This window comes from Temnothorax longispinosus, chromosome 6 (genome assembly GCF_030848805.1).
Source record: "Temnothorax longispinosus isolate EJ_2023e chromosome 6, Tlon_JGU_v1, whole genome shotgun sequence".
NCBI lineage: Eukaryota > Metazoa > Arthropoda > Insecta > Hymenoptera > Formicidae > Temnothorax > Temnothorax longispinosus.
In genome coordinates, this window is record NC_092363.1 from 3,148,035 (window position 1) to 3,170,691 (window position 22,657).

The following is a 22,657-nucleotide window of genomic DNA, read 5'->3' on the forward strand; positions in this document are numbered from 1 at the left end:
GCGGCGGTGAACAAATCGAACGAGATGCTTTGTGTTTAGATATTATATAATATAATAACAGCCTGACATCGCGTCATTTCAATAAAATTCAGATAAAATTCAGATTTGTATTTATTGCGATGCTATTTTTCCATATAAAAAAAATAAAATTTTTAGCTAAAATAATTGAAAGATAAATTATTCCTCAACATTACAATATCAAATTGTATAATATTTCATTTTTATAGGAACTTTACAACATTTGCCAATTGAAATAAAAAAAAAATAACATTCTAAACCTTTCAGGTCAATTATTTTAATTTTACTTGGAAGTATTATTTTACGATAACAATAGCTGATGGAGGAAATTACGGGAGGGATATTAAGCTGAGATTCCGTTACGAAAACAAATCCCGAGACAGATGTCTACGAAGGAAGAAATCCCGGGGTCATCGATTCTGCCTCGGACATTCGTTACTATCCAAAATCTAGTGAGATTAAAGGGTCGCGGCTCGATAAGCGGGACGACCGCACAGAGATTGATACGGAAGATTCTCACGAGCGGCTTCATCAATCGTGGAGTTACGGAAAAGGCGAATCGTTGTCGGATTGATTTCGTAGCATGTATTACAAACGTCACGATCCCGTAATGACCGATCAGAAGTCCAACTGTTTCGCGGAGGGTTGGAAAGTACAAACGGCCGCACTGTTGTCGTCAGTCATACACTCCGATCAAGTGTGTGCGCTCTGTGAGATTCTTTCTACTTTCAAGTCATCCTTTATTTGGTTATCGTTTATCTTCATCATGTGGAAAACATAGGGAATAAATAAATCTAATATAGAATTTTGCACACAGTTTTATAATCGGACCAATATCACAAAATATATCTGTTTCCTATTGTGAATTCAAATTAATACCTTTTTTTATAAATAAAATATGTAAAAAAATATACATACTGATGCTCTCTCTTTCTTTAAAAATAATATTCGAAATTTTAATAAAAATTTCAAACTTTATATTGCAAAAGTATTCTCTACTATTTATTTCGAAAAGACGTAATCCACTTCGATCTTAACATTTTGTATAAAACACGCATATACACTGTAATAAAATTAGGATCCTTAATAAGAGCACAGAGGCTGAATACATCTGTGCGTATAAAGGAACAAAGATGTTTATTCGCCTGTACATATCGAGAATCGTAACGAAGGAGGAAGAATACGGGTACACCCTATGTATGCATATATGCGCGTTGGCATATCGCACAAGTTGAGATAATTGGTCGTACGATCGAGACAAATATTATTTCTCTCCGGACGGAGTCGAGGGAGGATTATATTTGTATGATAATACTTCACACTCGGCTGGCTCCCTATAATGGAAGAGGGAGATCTATGCATTGGGGGAGCGCGCCCAGTGATTCGACTTGCTATTATACGATGTAATCAGTACTCCATAAATATCGGCGTACTCACCCACTTAACGTTAAGAATTCGGATAAGTGTTATGTTTTATAGGCGCGTCACTCCGATCATTTTAACGGACAATAAAAGAGATAATGATTCGACAATGAACATTCGGGATCGTTATTTCTTACGCATAAATCATAAAGAATTACCTGTGTCTCAAAAATGAGATTTTTATTGGTATTGCACATTTCTACAAATAACAATAAGATATTCATCATGCTAGGAGTATTTAACGTAAGAATATAAAAAGTATACAAGGATTATTGTTGATCGATTCATTTTTTGTATAAAGTTATATTTTAGCTGCCTGGCAAGTTCATTGGAAAGAAAGAAGCAACAGTATCACAGAATTCCGAGTTCTTCGAAGATGACACTAGAGACGTTGCGTCTTCGGAGTGCCTTTGTACGGCAGGGTCGCAATCTGCAAGCAAGGAGCTCTTGCTCCAAGAGATCGGATAAGAAGAAGAAACAAATCCGCTACCTTTGGATATGAGAAAACGTGCGACGGCCGACGCGGTGTGTCTATCCCGGTAAGCCGTCTAGGAATGCGTCCTTCTCGCTTAGTCTCCTATTCTATTTCAATCAAGTCTCTATCTTTCTCTCTCTCTCTCTCTCTCTCTCTACCTTCTTTGTTTCCTTTTCCCTCTTTTTCTTCCTTTCTGGTTGCTCGCTGTCCAAGTCCAACACGACATTTGAGAAGCCTTCATCAGACCCCAATATTCAGGGCATATCATTTCGCCTGCCACCCTGTCGGCGGTAGATCAAATCAATCTCGATCGCGACGCGTTGCTCGACCCTTTTCCAAGTTCTTGAGACGCCCGCGTTAATATTATACCGCGTGAGGTAATATTACTCATAGTATAATGAGCTCTCTCAGCTACCAAACCGGCTCAACTACGGCTGCATTTCTAAGAGGCTATGCTATAGCCTCTTAGAATATAGCTCAGTACCTAGAAACGATGAAACTAAAAAGAATTAAAAAATATACATTATACACAACAGCCAGATAATTTTTTATATATTCCACATCAGCAAAAAATAATTGCGGATGTTATCTAGTTCGTTGAATTCTTTAATCAACAACAATGGGTAATCAACAAAATGCGAATTATTTTTACGCGTTATTTATTTCAACAATGCGTCAGGAAACAGTTTAACGTTCGCCAATATAAGCGACCGTGAGTGCAGATTTTCGAAGCTTGATGCGCATCGCTCAACATCTAGGCATCTATATAGGCGCACGCATTTCTGCCGATGCACCTAAATCCGAGACAAATTGTGTCGGCAAACACAGCATTGTTCGCGAAGAAAAAACCGCCGGAGCGTGTTTACGTCACGCCGCCCATTCTGAAAAGTAATCTACACCGTATTGTCGCGCCGGCGGTGTGCGCGCGCCCGGCCATCCACGAAAGACTTAGTGCCCTCCCTCCGCCCCTTTTCGCTCTTTAGTACGGGCTTTAGTCCCCGCGATATTCACAAGGACGCCGGCCGCGGCACGATCTGTCACGGGCATCGAGACTCGCGGTCGGATGATCGCGCGTAAGCGCGTTATTCGCAGCGGCCTTTCAGACCTCGGCGGTATCGTTGCCTCTTACTCGAGGGGTTGGCACTCCGCGCGAGGGGTGGGGTAAGTCCCATCACGTCGGCACCGGTCGCCATCACCGTCGGGATTATCTTCGGGTCCTGGTACCACGCTGCTCTGCGGCTCTCCTTCTTCCCTTACCTGATCGCCCTCTCTGAGAACTTAAGCGCTAAATTGTTACTCGAAGTAGCGAGACCGACAGAATGGAATTCACACGCATCCTACATTTGTGTGGCTAAATGCGGACCCCGTTCGGTTTACAATTCAGTTTGTTTAGTAGAAATGTTTCACGAACAAGTATTTTTCCGCAGGAATTATTCGGTTATAAAGATATTGAGATGTACAAAGATTTATTTCGAGTTGCAGAACTGCAAGTTTCGACGAAAGTTCTGCAGAAAAAGTTATGGGCTTTCGTCAACATATTCCAACTGCAAAAGGCTGAGCTTGCGAAAGCTCTCTCGTTTATGTTTCGTTTTTGTAAAGTCAGTAATAAACGAAAATATAATCCGACTTCGGGTTTATGCGATTCTTTTTATGAACTGCTTGATATTTTATGAGATACTTTTTAAATATCTTTTTAAAGTTTCTATAAGCTATAATTACGTAATGTAAATAATTTACTATTCATTAATTCCTTTAGATTGTGTTTTTATGAAAAGTCATTTTAGATATATATTGAATCGAGTTGAACATTATACATTTCTACGCTTTAGATTCATAGCTAAACTGCCAGAATTAAGAAAATACAATGAATACAATGACTAAAGCAAAAGAAGGACAAAGGTGGAGACACGCGCGGCTTGCTGGCCGTTTCTATCCCGTTGCAGCTGTGAAACGCGTACCATCGGCTTTGGTATATCCACGATACCTAATTTTTAAGAGTATGTCCGGAAGGCGGGAGGGGGGCAAAGGAACCACCTGGAACCCCCGGATCAAGGGAGTGGAGAGACTATTCGGATGCGCCGATCCGTGCAACGAGCCGCCGCGAAATAAGGGATGCTCTCTCTTCTCCACCCTCCACCCTGTCCCCGGCCGCCGACGGTTTTCGACAGTGCCGTAACGCGGTACCTCCGTCGCGTACCGGGGCCCTCGACCACCACTTTTTGCGACCGGCGCTCTATATACATGTAACTAATACCGATGCTGTTTGGGGCAACCCTCGCCCGAAGGGTACGCCGAGACTTAAGCACGAGCATACTTACCGCATGTTGCCATAATGAGTCGCGGGGTAGAATGCGCGGAAGAGGGAGAGATATGGGGTGGGTTCGGGACCCCTCTCCCGCTCCTGTTCTCTTTTCATTCAATGCCGCAAAGAGCGGCCGATGCCTTCAAAGGAAGATTAAAGTGCCGCGATCCTTGGCAGTTTGTTTATCGGCCAGCTTTCTCTTTCTTGCTCTGCCCGCGTTATCCTTTTTTTTTCTTCCTTCGTCTTCTGCTTCTCTTCTTTCATCCTTCTTGCCTTCTTCTACGTGTACGCGCCGGATTCACCACGACGTATTATGAACCAATGGAATCGAAGAGCGCTTTTTTTCGCAGACAGAATTTTTTGTTTCAATTAAACGCGATGATATAATATTGTTATTTTGTGATCGAAGTCATCACTTGAAGAATAATGATTGTTATCTTATTGTCAGGATCATTTTCATTTCAAGCATTATCATTCAAAGCATTACTTTATTTAAAATAATACTTTTCGATTTTCATTTTTCTTCTTTTTCTCTTTTTTCGGACGATAATCAATTTCTATCTTCTTTCTTCTATTGAAAAATTTTAATTTTTATCAATCACGTTATATATCACATATACAAATGCAGCTTTTCACGATGCACGCTGCTGATCTTTCGTCCCCGCTTTAAAATCATTGACGGCAATCCAATTTGTCAGTGTACATTTTCTGTAGCGTTGCTCGATAACTGTAAAAGTTACCCATCCCGCGATCCCGCCGCTCACAAAGCGCACGTAAAATCACCTCTGGACGCCGCAGTACGCAGTATACGCGCTGGATGTACAAGGGTTCAATCGCGGTTTTGCGAGGGGTTGGAAAGTCGGCACACGGAGGGACGCGGCACAGGGGATGTTTCGGAGAGTAGGGCGTACATACACCGGCGGAGGGAAAACATGGTGGCCAACTGGTTGCGGCATTCATCAGAGGCGGTGCTCCGCGTACCTTTTGAGATCTCGTCTTTTTTATCGTTCTCCGTGTACACGCGTACATCGGCACGAAGGGGAACGGCAGAAAAGAGCGAGAGCAAAAGAGAGAGAGAAAGAGAGAGGTAGAGTAGGGGGGCGACTGGCTCTATGAGAAAAACTCTCCATTGAAACTATCGACGAGAAAGGAGCCGCCTCCGTGTCGGCTCCCTTTGCGCGATCCGCTTCGATCCTACGAGGAATCATCGGGAGGTATTTACACCTTCTTTACGCCGGAGAGCCGCACGCAGCGCATTATCGCCGGGCTCTGCTTAATCATGCGTGGCGCGCGCGCCCTGCCATTTACAAAGCCGCACGTACGTAATTGTAAACGTCGTCACAAAGAAAGCGCGCTTTTCTCTCCGCAGCCACGTTTCGTAAGATGATGTCTCTCGCGTAAATATAAAATATCTTTGAAGTCGCATAAAAAAGATAAACACATTAATAATAACCGGAAAACCGCGTAATTATAGCGCGTATTCCGTGTCTCGCTTTTAGCACTAATTAATTGCGATCGTTTTTAACCGGCGATAATGTCGAACGCGATTTTCCAGCATTTATTAGGATTTTCATAATCGAGGATCTTTCTTTTTAATAGTCGATAGCATCGTGAGATAATATTTTTCCCAGGGAAATGATACATTCCCGTGAATTGTCCGTTGTCCGGCCGAGAGACGCGAAAGTTAGCAGATAGGACGCGAGAAAAAGCGGAGATATGGCGCTTGCGTTACGTTGCAGCGAACGGCCCGAAGGGAGAATGGAAACAGGCAAACCGCGCGCGGCGCGGATCAGAAGCGTGTGGCGAATCTCCCTCTCGGATGTTTCCAATTACGTTTACGTCTCTCAGTCTCTGCGTCTCTCCCTCCCGCGCTCCCATCCCCCTCGTACCGGTGTCTGATTACACCGCGATGTCGGGCAACGCATTCGCCGCAAAAGAGATGCACTTGCTGCCGCGCCCGCGTCGTCCTTCGTCGCCGGGCGCCGAAGCCTGAAATCAGAGAATAATAAAATTCACCTAACGCCGTTTACGGGATACGGGCGCCCCCGGACGCGCTTCCGCGTAGCGAGGCGCAGCTCGCAGAAAAGGGCAAATGCGAGGAGTAATCCGATACGTTACGGCGCAAGTTTCGCGAGGGTAACTATGTTTCGACAAAGTTTGGCCCTTTAAAGAGTGCCGATATATCGAGACGCGCTTTATACTCCTTCTCGTGCACATGTGGGACACGAATAGCCAATTGGATACTGCTGGGATATTCAAATGCCCTGCTTATTCGCTTCCGTTTTAGAGGAAATGTTGCTGAATATGTGCAATTTACATGTATTGTAGTTTATATATCTCCAATATATATACATTTTTTTTTTTAAATGATGAGTGCAGCAGAAGCCGATATCGCATTTATATATAGCAAATCGCTCGATTGCTACCCTCCCCGTTGTTATTATACGTACATGGCTAAATCAATTACTCGCAAATTGTAATTATTATTCTCCGCGGCGTATCTTTGTCCCGCGTTATTTTTTTTTGTTCCGATAATCACATTGCGCCGGTCTCTTTTTGTCGCGGAACGAGACATTTAAAGCCCGCGAGCGCATAATCCATTGTTCACACGGATAATTTTATTAATGTACGTTAATCCGCGTGTTCCATGCGTTCAAATGCCCGTATTGCAGTTCGTTAACTTAATGGCGATTATCAGGATGAAATACAACTCGTAAATGCGCGAGGCGCAATCCGGATAAGCCGAAAGGCAATAAAGAGGAATTGCAAATGCTTCGGATGAAAATGCTGCCAACAATGCGGCCCCGATAGTATTCTATTCGTGTTAAACGTTCGAATAACACCGTTGCGCATGAAATCGGTTCGATTAAAAATACCGCTAAGCGTCGGGTTGTTTTGCGGAATATTCGATACAATAATAGGTCGAACTATAAGCGAAGCGTAATACAAGTTTGCGAACGATACTGCGAAAAATCGATAATGCGAAAGAGATATGGCGAGTAAGCGGTACGATGTTCCAATAAGAAAACCTATGTAGCTATTGATTAATTTAGTTCTGCACCGAGATAATTAATCCGAAATGTCAACGTATCGCGGACAAGCGCGGCATATGGGATTCGTCGCGTTTCGACGCCGACTTGATAAATCCAATTGTACGCGTCGGCTAAAGCCGAAAGGTACACGAAGGCCGTGTCGAAAGACGCGCTACCGAACTTGGACAGCAACTTGCTGCCGCGTGTTTCACGGCTATCAGCCGAGAGCGCTGCCTAGCTGGAGGGCAATATTAGCGCGGAGGCTGTAGCGCATAAAGACGTTATTATCCTGACGGCTCTCGTTCGCTCGCCGCATTCACTCGCCGAATGCGGCACCGTTTCTGAAACTCCGCGAGGCGGCTCGGAAGAGAGCGTGTATCAGCGTCGAAGAGATATCTCCGAGAAATCCCGCTTCCCGCTGAAACGTAATGTATTTATCTTGTAAACGGTGCGAATCAAGTTTTCAAGTATAACGAATTTAAGCAAAATATTGGTACAAGCGGATAAGCTAATTCGGCGGTAGCAAAGCTAAGAATCTTCGCAACTTGAGTCTTCGGGATTTGGCTTGCGCCAGTTTCAAAATAAAAACAGACGCGCGAGGAGGCAAGATTGACCAACGAATAAGAAAATAATCTTCCTCGCCGGAGAGTTTGGTCATTTTTCTTTTCTCTAATGATCTCATTTCTTTCGCTAATCTGACAATCTGTCAATCGTCCGCTTATTTCAATTCCTGCACTTCCATTTCGTAACTTTTCGCCAAATTGACTCTATTATCATCCTCTGTTAATTATAATCCTCTCCCTTTCGAATGTTCCGAAGACCATTCACAAGTCTCATCAAATTTTCGTCAAACAATCCGTGCGCGCGTCGACGTGTTCGTCGATTTTCGTCTTCTAAGCACGTCTGGCCGATTAATTGTGTATCGATCGAATGCACATTATTTAGTGTCAATAGCGAGAGATCATTTGTACTTTGTGGATACTTAGATCCCTCTTGACACTCCTTGTGTACATACTCGCGATGAAGTCACGCGAATGTTCGCTTTAATCGAACATTCATTACTTTTGATACAATACAATACACTGAAGTCTAGCCGGTTTTACAAATGAATAGACTTCAAGTTTTATTCTCGCCATGTCATTATGCGGAAAAAGAAGAAATCCACGAAGATATATTTCGAGTCTTTTTTTTTTAAGTAGGGTATAGAAAACAATTCGCATCAAAAGAAAAAATTATTTGTATGATTTCTAATTCTGTTATTACGACAATTATGTCAAGCCGACACAGTTTTCTATTTTTCACTCGCACATTATACTAATGGCAGGGAACAGCGTGGAACAAATCGTATTGTAAAATCAATTTCTCATCGCACAATACCGCTAACGCGAAGTTATGATTGGTGCGAATAATTGACAGGCATATATGCGCTTTTCGAATATAAAAATAATTGGTAGCCGACGAGTTTTTCGACGGACTTCATACGCTGCGACGAATGATCGAAATAATTTACGCATCCGCGTCGGCTGGATGCATCCGCGCAACTTTCTCGACGGCTCACATTGTATCTATTGCGTTTTTTTTTTGCCGCGTTATTTCCCCCGAGCGCGTCGTTAATCGCGCCGATTGCCGGCACCAGCGAGAAAGAGGCTAGGTACGCAGGTAATTGGCGCTTAATTGGACCCACCTGTTCCATCCGGCCGGGCAAAGGAATCTCGACTCTCTTACGCTATTTATTTTAAGCGAAGGGGTTGGCCTCTCGATTACTTAGCACTTGTGTCAATTCCCTTAACGACGAATTACGGATTTCATAAAGATGTTTCTCTTTTAATCCTTTATAAAAATCGTTCTGCGCCAAAAAATGGGTTTAATTTGATAAATTCCATTTATCAAAACTGGACCGTTAAAAAGGATTCTATTTATCTTAATATATGTGCTTCATTTTTATATATAAACATAATCAGAGCGAAGCATTTCTTCCATATGATCCTTTTAATTCCTGCAACTTTATCTTTTACAAATGTTTCAACTGCAAACTATAATTCTTACAGTACTGTAAATTGCACAATAAACACCACTAAATAAGTTATAAAGGAAACACCATCTTTTTTAGCGTCAGCAACCATCAGCAAACGTCATTTGTCAGATATATACATATTTCGAAAATACATTCGCTCTAATTCCACGTTAATACGCCGTTTCGTGCGACTTGCCTTGTATGCGAAGTAATCGCTTTATAAAACGCTCGCTAATTCTCAAAGAAAGAGCAAACGCCGGTTTTTACTCGCGGCCGCCATTATCTCTCATTAGAGTGGGCTCTTTTAGCGGAATCCCGTGGCGTCCCTCTTATGTCAACCCGCGCTCATGTGTGGTGGGCCGAGAAAACGTGAAAGATAAAATAAAGGCAGGGGGGGGGATTCGAGAAAAGGGGTTGCGACAAAGAAGGGTTGGACAAAATGTACCGACACGCTGCTCGCGCATGTATATGCGATTGCGCATGCAGACGGACTCGAGGAAAAAAATCAAATAAAATAAAATTGATGGGTTGTCGAAGGCAGATAAATCGAAAGGTGGATTACGACGGTCGTGATGGACACTGTGTGTGAAAGCGACGTCGGGATGTCAAACTCTATCGTCCATCCGTGTCGGACCGTTCTCGTCCGCCGTGCGAACTACTACGCATGGAAGTTCGCAAAGAAAATTACGCGTAATCAATAAATTAAAACCTATCCCATTATCTTATAATGCCAAAGAAGTGAAGGGACGAAGATTGACACTATGAAGATAGAAAAACTGATTTCACACGTAAATCTTAACTAAAAAGGCCAGTAACAATTAATCATTGATTTAATAACTCGCAGTAGAGTGAGTAGAGAATGATGCACAATTAGAGAACCAGCAAAAGAATACATTTTTATTAGATATAATAAACGACATTCAATAAGGACTGGAGTAAACTACGATACAGTAAACTATATGCCGATCAATATGTTTTAATTAGGACTGATTAATGAATTACAAGGATACTTTGGGGTCTAATTAGCGCTCTCTAGTTCTTATTAAAAAACTTGAACAATTATGTTTCACGTTACTATCGCGTTATGAAGAATTATTCTGACGGAAGAAAAGTAGAGAAGGACTACTGAATTGAAGGCGCGGAAAGAGAGAAAATCCACGCGAGACTCAACCAGTGTCGCAATTTTGCATTTTTTTCACACACTCACGCGTGCACACAGTGACAAACTTACCTCGGCGACGTGAAAAGATCCGCGGGGAGCAGCTCGGCGGCGGGCAGAGACAGGGAAAGAGACGAGTCTCGTTGAACGACGACGGGCGAACGACGACGACGACGGCGTCGGCGACGGCGTTGCGTGCGAGAGTGGCGTCGCGACGCCGGGCGTCGGCGTGGATCTCGCACGCGCGCCGTGCCTTCCGCGTCGCGCGCCGAAAACAATGGCGTCGTCGGGGTTCTCCGTTCCGAACGGGGCACGGAACACCGCCCACGGCAAGCGCCGCCCCCGTCCGGCAACAGCGATCGGTGGCGAGGCCGCCGAAGCCTTCTTCGGGGCGCCGCGCGGAGTTGCGCGATGCCGCGCCGCGCGGCACAATTGCGGTTTATCCCCACCGTCGACGGTCGGCGAGCGCGACGGGCCACCGCCACGCCATCGCCGGCATGGCTCCACCCAGATACACGCTATGCCGCGCTGGTCCTGGCCGAGAAGCCTCGTCAGGGGCAACGTTGCCCGGAGGCAAGGCAACTGCCTGGTCGACTCCGCTCGCGCCGGCCGAAGGAGTGAGCGAGAGCGAGAACGGGGAGAGAAAAGAATGAGGAACGGAGACGGCGAGAGAGGAGCGGCAGGGGAGAGCAGGGGGCAACGCCAACCGAAGGGAGATGGTGTATACGATGTGTAGGGAACGCGCTTAGGGGTGGGGGCACGCCAAAATCGTGCGGCAGGGATCTCCGCATGCGGGAAGGCAGACTCTGGTGGTCAATCGGGCGCCGCGCACCGCAGCAGCGACGCGTCACTGCACCCCTGTTTTGGGAGTCGGGCACGTGCTTCTTTCCTCTCCACCGACGCCGCGCGTTCAACTGCATTCCGGTTGCTCGCAGGCAGAGCTCGTCCGCAGCCAGCCAGGCGCGATAAACGCCGATAAACCGCGAGAAGCCGCGCATCCACGCCCGTGCCGAGAGACACCGCTGTGAGAGACACCGCGCAGCTGAGTCCTGGATATTCTTGCCTCCTTTGTAACGCGGTGTACGGCGTATTGATAACGTCGTTCGCGCCCTCGTCGCAACCTGACAGATAATCTCGCGAGCATTCCTGACGCTGACCCGGTCTTCCGTCATCCGAGGATCCGTGTCCCGGTCTCGGATCCGTCGACATCAACGCGGTATATCGCGCTAAACCGAAGAAAGTTGACAGCGCATCAATCCGCGTTAAATCAATTGCCAAACAGTGTGGATTCCCCGAGGTGGCGAGGTTCGATGTACTCTCGTTAAACTGTGCGATTATATTTAATTATACAGTGTGTCAGTGAGATCGCGGCAGTTGAGTCGCGGCGTACTCACTCGTCGGCAGCTGATTTCTCGAGGTTCCTCAACCGGCGAACTGAGGAGCGTGGAGGCTCCGATCAACGGAAGCCGCGCCAAGAAAGTGCTGTGAACGGAGCAACGCCGTCGCGGATTGTGCTTTCAGCTGGTGGCTGGATCCGGCCTGACCACGGCCATTCTCGACACGGTACGTTCGCATTCAGTTTCGCGATGAAAAGACGATTCGCCCAACGGGACGTCTGACACATTTATTCGACACTACGAGCTCGAGAATCTCTTGCTTACAAACACGAGCCCTTTCTAAACACATGTAAAGCATTAAGAATAAAGCTACAACAGCTTACGTTACTGCTAAGTCACTGTTTAGTTTGGAGTTTAGAACTACTAGAGTTTATAGGGCTCTTTAAAGCTTAAGTTTATATTTAGTTAACTAATCATCGTGTTTACTCCGAAAAATCGAGGGATTAGTATATTGCCTGTTGTGATATTTTCATAATATACCGTAGTGTTTGTGTTATTATCGTAGAGAGGAGAATTTACTTTTTCACAATACTTTTTGCCTAAATTGTATTTCTGTTTGTAATGAATGAATTGTATCTTTTCTCATTTTCGGAACAATACAAATGATGCGAATAGCCTTTCATTCTTGATATTTAATAATTGATCAGTATGATAACAATATTCTTTTAAGAAAAAGAATTAAACTATTATTAATTTCAAATAATGTATAATGTTTTGAGAGTATTTAAGAACATAATGAATTTAATATAGAATACGTTTCTGATGAAGAATTATTAATTTTCATGCAATATATTTTGTGAGTTTAAGCGCAAAGCTGTCGTCGGTTTAAGCATTTCATTCTAATTTATCAGATTACGAGATTCTCCTCCCTTTTATCTAATAAGAGCAGAAATATCTCATCTGGAACTGACAGAGAACGAATTTTCTCTGCGAGAACCATCTTTTATTATCTATAGAAAACTGTAATAAACCGAAATAGATGTAATAACTTGGACAGGCAGAGCACGGCGGGCGAAGGTTAGCTACAAATTGCGCGTGGCACAATGGCGTTGTTATAACGCTCGAGTACCTCATTATGATCGCGAAAAAAGCTGTCGATCACAAGCGGAATGCGTCGGGCTTGTTTAACGAAAGTGCGCGAAGCATTACCGCGACGCCTTTTATTGCAACTTCGATTCTCTAATGCGCAACAGATATCCTATTCACGTTTCAATCTCGTTCTATTTGATTTGTATAACTTGATGATGAAAATTGTGCGATGACTACATTTTAGATAAAGTGAAAGACGAAATAGGCTCTCAGTGGACTTCTTTTCCATAATTGTGATTACATTCTACACTTTTATTGTATAACTAAATATTCGCAGTTAGATAGATGTTACTATTTTACTTAAGTTTCAACATTATAGTTTTAATATTTCTTCTGTTTCGTGCGCTCGTAATTATTAATATTCCAATTTCAACGAGATAGATAAAGAGAAATAAGAAGTGCATGTGTATATTGCAACGTTCTTATTGTCTCGTTCGTGAGCAGAAAAGGACATTATGAAAGACACGCTAAATTACTTTTCATCAAAAATGCTTTTATATAGTTGCAGGAATCATATTTTACAATGTTTGAACTTCTCTGCACCGTTTCAGCTTGCATGTTTTATTCGAGAAGCATACGAGATAGTTGCCATTATTTTTAGACGAAGGGAGAGAAACGAACACGCTTCCCTCATTGAAAGTGATACAATCTCGGAAAATAACAGATGTCTCCTCGAGTGCTTAACAAAGAAAGCGTACCTCGGAGATTTCGTGAAAAGCCCTTTGTCGTGCCTGAAGCGTCGGCGGTGAACGGGAAAAAAAGGACAGGGCGGAGAAAAATCTTAGACTCAATTATTTACTAATTCCGCGTCCCTTCTCTTGTGGCTATTCTGTCAAATTGATTCACGTTTTGTGTTTTGCGCAAGCCTTGTCTAATCAATTAAATTTGAAACAATAAAATATCGTTCAATATAAATTAGCTTCAATAAGTAGTCTCGCTCTGAGGCCACAGAATAATTGAAGTTTCAAATTTACGCGGAAAAAAAATCAAATTATATTGTTTAATACGCGCATGGAAATCTGATTCAGCGGTGTTACTCGTCGGAGCACGACAGAGTGTGTCGGGGAATTAAAAACGATTAACTCGCGTATCCGATTCGAATTAGCGCGACGTAGCGAGTATACGCGCTCGCAGTTTACTGCCGGTGTCTTAATTGGCGCAAATTAATGCATCGTGCTTAAACTTCCGCCTTTCGCGCTCGACGGGATGCAGGTCGCCTGTGAGATATTCCGCTTTTGTGTGCCGAGAGAAGGTAGCGCGCGGAGTCGCATCGTTTCAACGAGACTAAACGCAGCTCGTTCCTCAGATCCCCGTCGCGTTCTGCACGCCGCGCCGCCTCGGTTGTCCGGATAGCTCTGAGGCAGTAAATTTCGTTGGTATTTCATTCCACGCTCTGCTACCTGAAAATCCTCAAGTGCTCGCGTAAAGCAGTCTACAATTTTCATGTCTCCTCGAGCTTTTTTATTCATTGAGTCGCGCAATTATTGTTATAATCGCGATCAATCGTCGTTGCCGGCAGAAAATTTCGTCAATGTATAAAAGAACTAAAATAATTTTGTTACTACAAATAGTTTTACGCGGTATCATTAAACGCGACGCTCGTATGCGAGAAATATTAATCAAAGCTTGCACGAAATCCACTTAAATAAATTATTCAATATCGTATAAAATAAATATAGTTTGCAGGGCGCGCGTATTCGTATTCGTCCGCGAAATACTTATGCAAATCTATCTATTTTTATTCTACCGCTAAGTGACGTAGATCGCCACCGAGCGCGGGGAAACGTTTCTGTAATGTCAAGAGTTGCAGGACATTAAGTATCAACGACTAAATTATTTATCCCTCTGCCAGTCGCGCGAAATCGCGTTTTGACAGTGTAGATCCAATCGAGATCTCGGTATAGGTGGAGAGTACGGAGCTCTCTCTTTCCCTTTCTCTCACTCTCTCTCTCATGCTATCGCTTGGAGAAGCAGGGTCTCGGGAGTGAGTCGCGACGAGACGCGGAATGATCTCGCGGTCGACCACGTTTAACGACCCTTGGCTCGCCGCTTTACAGCTTGCACTTTTCGATCCGGCCGGGCGCGCGGGTATTGATGTCCCCCGCTTTGCCGTCGGCCGTCGTGACGTTACCGCGACCGGGCTTGAAAGGAGCTAATGATCTACGAGTCTCGCCGAATGACAATTAACGCTCGTCCCGACGCACGCCGGCGTGCGATGATTAACCGTGATGAGATGAGGGGCACGCCGGAATGCGCATAGACGCGCTGCGCTCGCGGCAGCTTCGCGCGCACACGTCGGATTTCTCGATCGTCAGAATCGAAAAGGCGTTACGGCAGGTGTTCGATAGTGCGACGGTGATTAGATGATTTCTCGTCTTGCATACTGATTTCGACGATTTCATTCTGAAAATAACTCTATCGGTTGATTTATTTGCCACGCACACGTTAATTATTTTTGTTTATGAAGAATGTCGTTCCATGTTAATTATCGTGAAGCTTTGATAAATAGAAGATAGGGATATATATCGTTAGGAATGATGCTCATTTTTTATGTACATACATAATCTTCCGCGGTTTGTGCAGTTTTAAAAATAGAATAACCACTGATAAGAATGCTTTATTTCAAAGTCAACGTATAGTCTCAGAAAAAAATAACACTGTTGCGTTTACGAATACAGTGATTTATTGTTACAGAATATGAAATATTATGCAACGTATATCAATATCTAAAATTTATTCACGCTTATTGAATCACTTCTGTAACAACATCACAAATTCGAACAACGGAAATCGCGTTTTCGAAAAGAAATTGGATTAAAATTCAATTTTTGATTTCACAATTTTTAAATTATAACGATCTTAATTTTGCATCAATTTTATAATAACGCAACGCAAACTTTCCTCGCGGCTTTCCTTCGCGTTATGCATATAATTTTCGATTCGTTGTTGTGGCGCACAAAGTAATACGAACAAATTTATGCGGGACGTAATCAGCCTTGGAAAAATTCGGAAATTTACCGCCGACACGGCAATGTTTATTATTTGCCCGGGCGTTATTTATTTTTTGGGGCACTTTGAAATTTGCTTTTGGCGAACCAGTTTCGACGGCGCCAATATTTGCCGCGCTTCGCGGGCGATAATCCCCCGAATTATGTTCTTTGAAGCCGCGTTATTTACGCGTGTGCAGCGCATCGTGTCGCGTCGCATCGCGTCGCGACGCGCCGCGTCGCATCAGCACTGCGGAAAGGTATAAGGATCAATTGAATTTTCGTAAATTGCCGTGAATTTATAAAATTATTGTGAACGTATGTAAAATTATTTCGCCCGTTGCGCGCCAGCGTTCGTTATTAATCGTTAACACCGGCTCGCCGTTCGCCGTCGGCTACGCGACCCGCCGTCGTTGGCTGAGTTTTTTTTCATTTTTTGGCATAACGCCTTTTTTCTCGCGTATCGCCAAGTAAAAATTTCGCAATGTGATTAAGAACAACGCGAAATTGTAAATCGAAATGCGCTCGCGTCTGTTAATAATCCATGCTCCCGATACGTTACATCGTTATGCCCGAAATTGGTTTTTGATCGCGCTCCGCACTAAATAATCATCGCGCAGCGATATATTCCCCGTGAGAGTTACGGCATTATCGGCGATATTATCCAGGCTCCGATAATATGGTATCCGCGTTATAACATGTTATACGAATTTTAACGTGTTTTCGATCAACATGTCGTTTTTGGGAAAACGGCGGTGGATTTTTTCTATTTTTTTTGTTCTAAATAAAGCGCATCAGAGAGAGAGAGAGAGAGAGAGAGAGAGAGAGAGAGGGAAGAAAACGAGTTATTAGTACTTCCTCTTTTCTCTTAAAATTCGATCTTTTAGAAGATATTACCTGTGAAGATGTTACCTGTGTGTACAATCATAATGATATTATTCTAATAGGAATACTGCGTTTACTTTTCGAAAAAGTTAAAAGAGCAAAAAACTTTGTAAGAAAGGTTCTACAAAAAGCATAATGCATATTGAACAGGTTTATTGACATGAGTACACCGCTTATCAGACGTATCTTCATTTTTGTCATATCAAGTAGCACAAGTGCATTTATTCTAATAAAGTAAATACGTATTATTTAACCAATACTCTTTCGCTTCATGTACGATGTTTTTCCTCTCTCTTTCCGAGCGGATTAGGCGCAAGAGCGTCTAATTAACAATAAGAGGAGAAACCTAACCGAGCCATTTCGAATGATTCTAGCACTGTGTTAGCGTGGCCGGAGGTGGCGGCGGTGGAGACGGCGGCGGCGGCGGCAGCGGCGGCGGAGGCGGCAGTGGCACGGTCGGCGGCGGTCGGCTGAGCCTGCACCTTCGTCCTTGCGGAGGTAGCGGTGGCGGCGGCATCGCCGAAAGTGACAGCGCTCCGGAATACCCGCCGAGCGCTGCGGCAGTGCGGAGCAGGGAGGCGGCGGCGGCGGCGCTGCACGCGGCAAGGACCCTGTTGGGCGCGGGGGTGGCTAACCCTTGCTCGCCCACCCCCGAGCCGCCCTTTTGGAAGATGCCGCATAAAGGTCGGTCGAATCAATTTACTTTAATTTGCTCGCGAACGAGCGCGAGAAAACGAGGTGTTTGGCGATTGACCGGGAATAGTATTGACACGGCTGGTAGTCGGTAATCGATAAACAAATAGTCGATTTTCTAAATTCGGTCAGCAAATGAGCTTTGCCGGCAGCAACTCTTGTCAGTGGATGGAGTCCATTTGTGAGACCCATATAGTTGATTTGTTCTGCGAGAAAACATTATCAATTGCCGAACACTTTGTTTAAGCGAGTGAGATAAACACGGAAAACTTATGGCACTAGGAATTACAAGAGTGATGTAAGAATAATTTTTTAATCTTAATCAAAGAAGCAATAACTCCCCAGTATGAAGCATGCGAAATAAGATAAACAGATAAACGAGCAAATTTTTATGAAATTTGATCCACTTATTAATATTGCGTCGAGCTGAATGACGTATGACAAAGAAAAATTTGATTCTTTTTATGAATTCCCAGACTGTCGCGCGTCTTCACAAGATCTTCAATTCTAGTGGCTTCTTACGAATAAGCAATCCGACTGTCACTTGGCAAGTTAAATAGAGTAAGAAGCGATTGCAGTAATCAATCCAAGTTCATTAACTCACAAGTATGCGCATCTTGCAGACCTAATTAAGTAGCTAAGAATCAATCGCATTAACTCTAACTCTAAGAGAACTCTTAGATAATAAAAGATTTCTCTAAAAACATATCTTACTGAAAATTTTAAGAATTACAAATCATACATCATTTAACAAATGTTAAAGATACTAATGTCACGCTTAAATATGATGTTAAGTTTGATGTCCACGGTTTTCATACGATCTCAAGTATCAGAATAAAGTATTTTAGTAATTAATGTTAAAGAGTAACATTTTGGGCGACAACAAATCAACTAGTACATGACTTTGATGTTTGTTTTTGCGGCGGGTAGCGCATATTGTGTTATTGCCGCGTCGTGCTATCATTCGCGGGACGATACTCGAGCAGGTAGATACTTGAACGCGAGTTGCTCCATGTGTGTTCATCGTATTACCCTTCACATTACCCTTAATCTAATGGCGACAAGGAAGTCGTAACATACGCGGATCAAAGTTTTCTTAAGGTAGATGGTTTCGATAAGTTCGCAGCCCTTCCAGCGAATTCGTGATGAGTTATACGAGAGAAGGGACGAGTAAATACGCGTCCGCTTATGAGCTTAGGTGAGCTCGCGGTTACCCCCGGGGGTTAGTTGGTAACTTGACACGCCTTTGGTCGGCTTCTGTCGGGCCAGCGGCCCCTTCGTCAGCGACTCCGGCGCGGCGAAGGGTGGAGGCCCTCTTGCACCTCGAGAGATTCGTCCTTGCGACCCCCAAACGCGCGCACCACACCCGGCAACAATCGGTTAGGCTGGCACGAATCTCCCTTCTTTCGTACCCCCCGACAATAAGCGGGGGGGTCGCTTACACCGCCAATTTGTCTCGACGCAACGTAATCTTTCTCCGGTCGAGGAGTTACCCACACTTCGCTCGAAAACGCGGAGACGCGGGATCGCGTTACGCGACTATGGCCCACGCGAGATCATAATGGGACTTGTAGGAGGGTAAGTGCTTCCCCCCTCCCCCCGCTTTCTTTTCCTATAATGCCCCCTCCTCGCATTCGTGTATAGCTTCAGAGGCGGACAATGCTCGCGTGGCACGAGCGCGCCCCTCTTTCATTCGTCCAACCACCAGTCTACCTCCTCTCGCATTCTCTCTTTTTCTCCTACGTAATGTATATATATCAGGGAAAGAGAGAGAGAGAGAGAGAGAGAGAGAGAGAGAACGCGCGCGTTTCCTCTTACTTCGGTTCTCCATAAAAACCCCGGTAGCTATTGGAATCAAACGGCCGATTCAAGAGCGCTTTATTTCGTTCTCGTTGCTACACGAGATTTGTTAATGGTTATGGGCCCCGCGCGTTGGTTACGGGCTCTGGGATCGGATCTCACGCGTGCCAGGGCACAGCGAGAGGCTGCGGAGATTACCTGCCTCCGCTGCTTCCAAGGGGGTAATAAATGTCGGCGGCGCGGGATTATCCCCGCGACCAATCAATAGAGACCACGGCTCCGCAATACGTCCGCGAGGCATGCCGATAACTTTTGCCCGTATAGGTATATGTAGGGGAACTTCGAACACGCCGCAGTTTGGCTCTTTGATCTGCGTGGTACATTCTAGCGGAAGATACGGTATACGAGACATTCCGTTAATTTAAAAATAATTGCACGCGAATTCTGGGACACACTTTGCGTACGAAAAGCTATTAATCAATCATTAAATCTTAAAGATTCATTAAAGGCCATTAATTAAGCTATTAAATCTTTTGCCAGACATTCACGACATTTTTCATTCGCGATTGGAGAACGATGAAGCCAACTAGTTTACGTATGCGAAAGGCTTAAAAGTAATGTGTGACGGACTACATACGAACGACAGGCCAATTACTTCGATGATATTAAGGATTGCTGTCGCCTTTGCTTGTTACGACAATAGCTCCTTTCGCAATGCGCGTTTATCGAGCTGGGATTTCACGGTCCGTTATCCCGTTTACCGGGCGCAAAACTTGTTTAACCGTTGCGCAAACGGGCGTCAAGATTATCGCGTTATCTCGCGTATTCCCGCGTGAGGCATCTTGTTATCTGTGAATAGTAACGAAGGCGCACGTACGATTACTAACCCCCGCGGCCATGAGTTCGGTATTTACCCGCGAAAAGCTACGGGGAAGACGACACACACTTGCATGACTGCCTTACACACTTGGTGTCAATAATAACGGGCGCGGGTAATGAGTATGCGCTACCGGGGGGATGGCGGCTGCTAATACTGCGCCGTCGCCTCTTAACACCGTCCGTAATGAATTCGTCGTCGCTCGGGAAGCGGGCGCGGGCGCTCTTACCGCGATTCAACTCATTAGAGAGCGTATGCCTGGCACGCCATCTTTGATGTCGTTGAAAGACGCATGAGATGAAGTTCTCTCACTCCGTAGTACTCGGCGAGTTTATCACGAAACGCTCGAAGGCTGCGCCCCGACTGCGCCCCCCCCCCCCCCCCCCCCCGGTTTGCTCATCTCTACCGACGTGATAATAACGTTTAGCCGGTTGACACTCGACAAACGCGTCGACTTCAGACCGCCCCCGACGTTATGCCGCATAACAGACTCCGGGCTATCACCGGAAATAAGCGCGACTAAATCTTGTAAATGTTTCAGCGAGAAGCGTTAACGCGCGACGACAGCTTTGGAGTAAATTTTTTATAGTGAACTAAAATAACTTCCGTTATAAATTATTTATCAAATTATTAGTTATTTGCCGTCACGTTTATCTTAATTTCCAATGTAAATGATTGGATAATTGAGCCACGGTGAATGTTCGTTAATTCCCGATTGTACGCGCTTTTATAATGCCGTCAAAACCGGCAGACTCCACATGGTCTCTTTTTATTTTTCACTGGCAGAGTCTAATAATACGTTTTGTATTACCGCCAACCGAAATATCTGTTTTGTAATCGCTCTTATTATATCAAGCTCAGAGAGTTGGACGATTTATGTGTCTAATTAATGCGGTCGGCGGGCATAATTATATTATTTAGCGTATGCGCGACGCGCAACGACGAGAGGCAAAAGCAATTTGGCCGCGAAAGCGATATTTTTTATGGATGTCGACGGATAAACAGCAGTTCGTTAAATGAATTCGGACCGGCACACTCTGTAACTGATTACGTTCGGCCGGTTTCGAGTCGCAGCGCGGGACTAATTACCCGCAAACTATTATTACATCCCATTAAACAACTATTCCGCTGCAAACTTTCCGTCATCGTTGGAAATTGGAGTGGCGCATTAGCCGCTCCGTTGAGCTGTTTTGTTTCTATTATCGGGTAACGATCAATCGTTCCTTTCCAACGGGTTTAATGTTTGTTCGTCTACGAGTACGTACACAATGACTCACGAAATTGATCAAGTGTTTCGAGAATTTCGGACCGTGCCGTGCGTACTTTCGCGACTTTTTGCGACTTTTTAGAAACGCACTTGGAAATCCAAGATCTCCAGGCAAATAAATCTTTCAGTTAACTTCCGCTGTCAAGCAGACCTGGCGAAAATTCCATTGAGGACCCAATTGCAAAATCGACCCGCGTGAGGTGTTACATCGATTCGCCGGCGTCTATTCGCGCATTTTAAATACCCGGCGATCGTTTTCGCGCTTAAAGACCGCCTCTCGCCCGGCGCGGAGATCGAGGAGGGGAGGGGGACGTGTTTGGCGAGGGTGGGCAAGGGGTGGCTCGACCGAGCGAACTGACGCGGGGAGGGTCGGGGAGGACGAGGGTGCCGCGACGTCGTGCGCCGGGGTTGCACAGGATGGGATTTAATCTGTGTCCCGTTTCACGCTCAGCCAAGCGGAACCTTTTTGCCTCACTTTGCGGCGCGACTCGCTTTTGCGCCGCACCGCCGCGTAGATTAACGCGAAATTATATATAAAGAATGTGTGCGGCCGGCGCGGCGGGTGTGTGCACGGGTCGACGGCGTCGGGCTCGGGCGATATTCGAGCCCTCTCGCCGACATCATTCCCCTCTGTCGGGGGTGGCCGCCCCTCCCTCCCCCTGCTCTGGGGAGGAGAGCGTGAGGCAAAAGACGATGAGCGAAAGGGTGAATCTCGCGCGCGTATACGTGCTACAGCTAAGTCGCGCACACTTGTCCCCTTTGTAACGAATTAAACTTGTGAAAAACAGCACAGACTTGTGCGCCGTCCCTTCAAAGGCGAGACGCGGCGCGGCGCGACGCGTCCTCGCTTTCACCGTCGCTTATTTTTAACACAAATTACTCTGTCGAAAGGATGAAGTGATTCAGAAGAGTACGAGACCAAGTGTCTTCGGATAATACTTGTCTATATCTGAATAGTACTTTACCAATTATAATCTGAAAATCGCAATACACGAAATAAATTAATGAATTATATTTAGCAAGAGGCTCTTTGGTATGTTATATGATGACGGAATATTATAATTCGCGATGGTATATTGCTCTATATAAACGTGACAACTGCACGTATCCGCGGATCTATACGCTTTTATTAATTCGAGCAAAGGATGAATATTCATTAGCTCATCGTAAAAGAAATTGCGGAGAGTGTCGCTCTAATTGGTTTGAGGAAAATGTCTCGCTCTTACCGCTATCATCTACT

At 44.8% G+C, this 22,657-nt stretch overlaps 1 protein-coding gene and 1 long non-coding RNA gene across 3 annotated transcripts in view; one reads left to right on the forward strand and one right to left on the reverse strand.

The window, feature by feature from the left end:
- Nucleotides 1–1,599: 1,599 nt before the first annotated feature.
- LOC139814768 (uncharacterized) lies at nucleotides 1,600–11,094 on the reverse strand. Its single transcript, XR_011732582.1, has 2 exons — nucleotides 10,495–11,094; nucleotides 1,600–6,206 (listed from the first exon to the last, which is right to left on the reverse strand). It is a non-coding gene; the product is annotated as an uncharacterized lncRNA (long non-coding RNA).
- Nucleotides 11,095–11,245: 151 nt separating this feature from the next.
- The window catches only part of Toy (twin of eyeless), a 34,614-nt gene continuing 23,202 nt past the window's right edge, over nucleotides 11,246–22,657 (forward strand). Inside the window, exons 1-2 of one of the 2 annotated variants that reach the window (XM_071781248.1) lie at nucleotides 11,246–11,985; nucleotides 17,155–17,464. In XM_071781248.1, the coding sequence (XP_071637349.1) occupies nucleotides 17,452–17,464 (13 nt within the window). In that variant the 5' untranslated portion in view covers nucleotides 11,246–11,985; nucleotides 17,155–17,451. The remainder of the gene's footprint in view (nucleotides 11,986–17,154; nucleotides 17,465–22,657) is intronic. The other variant, XM_071781247.1, reaches the window with a different exon arrangement.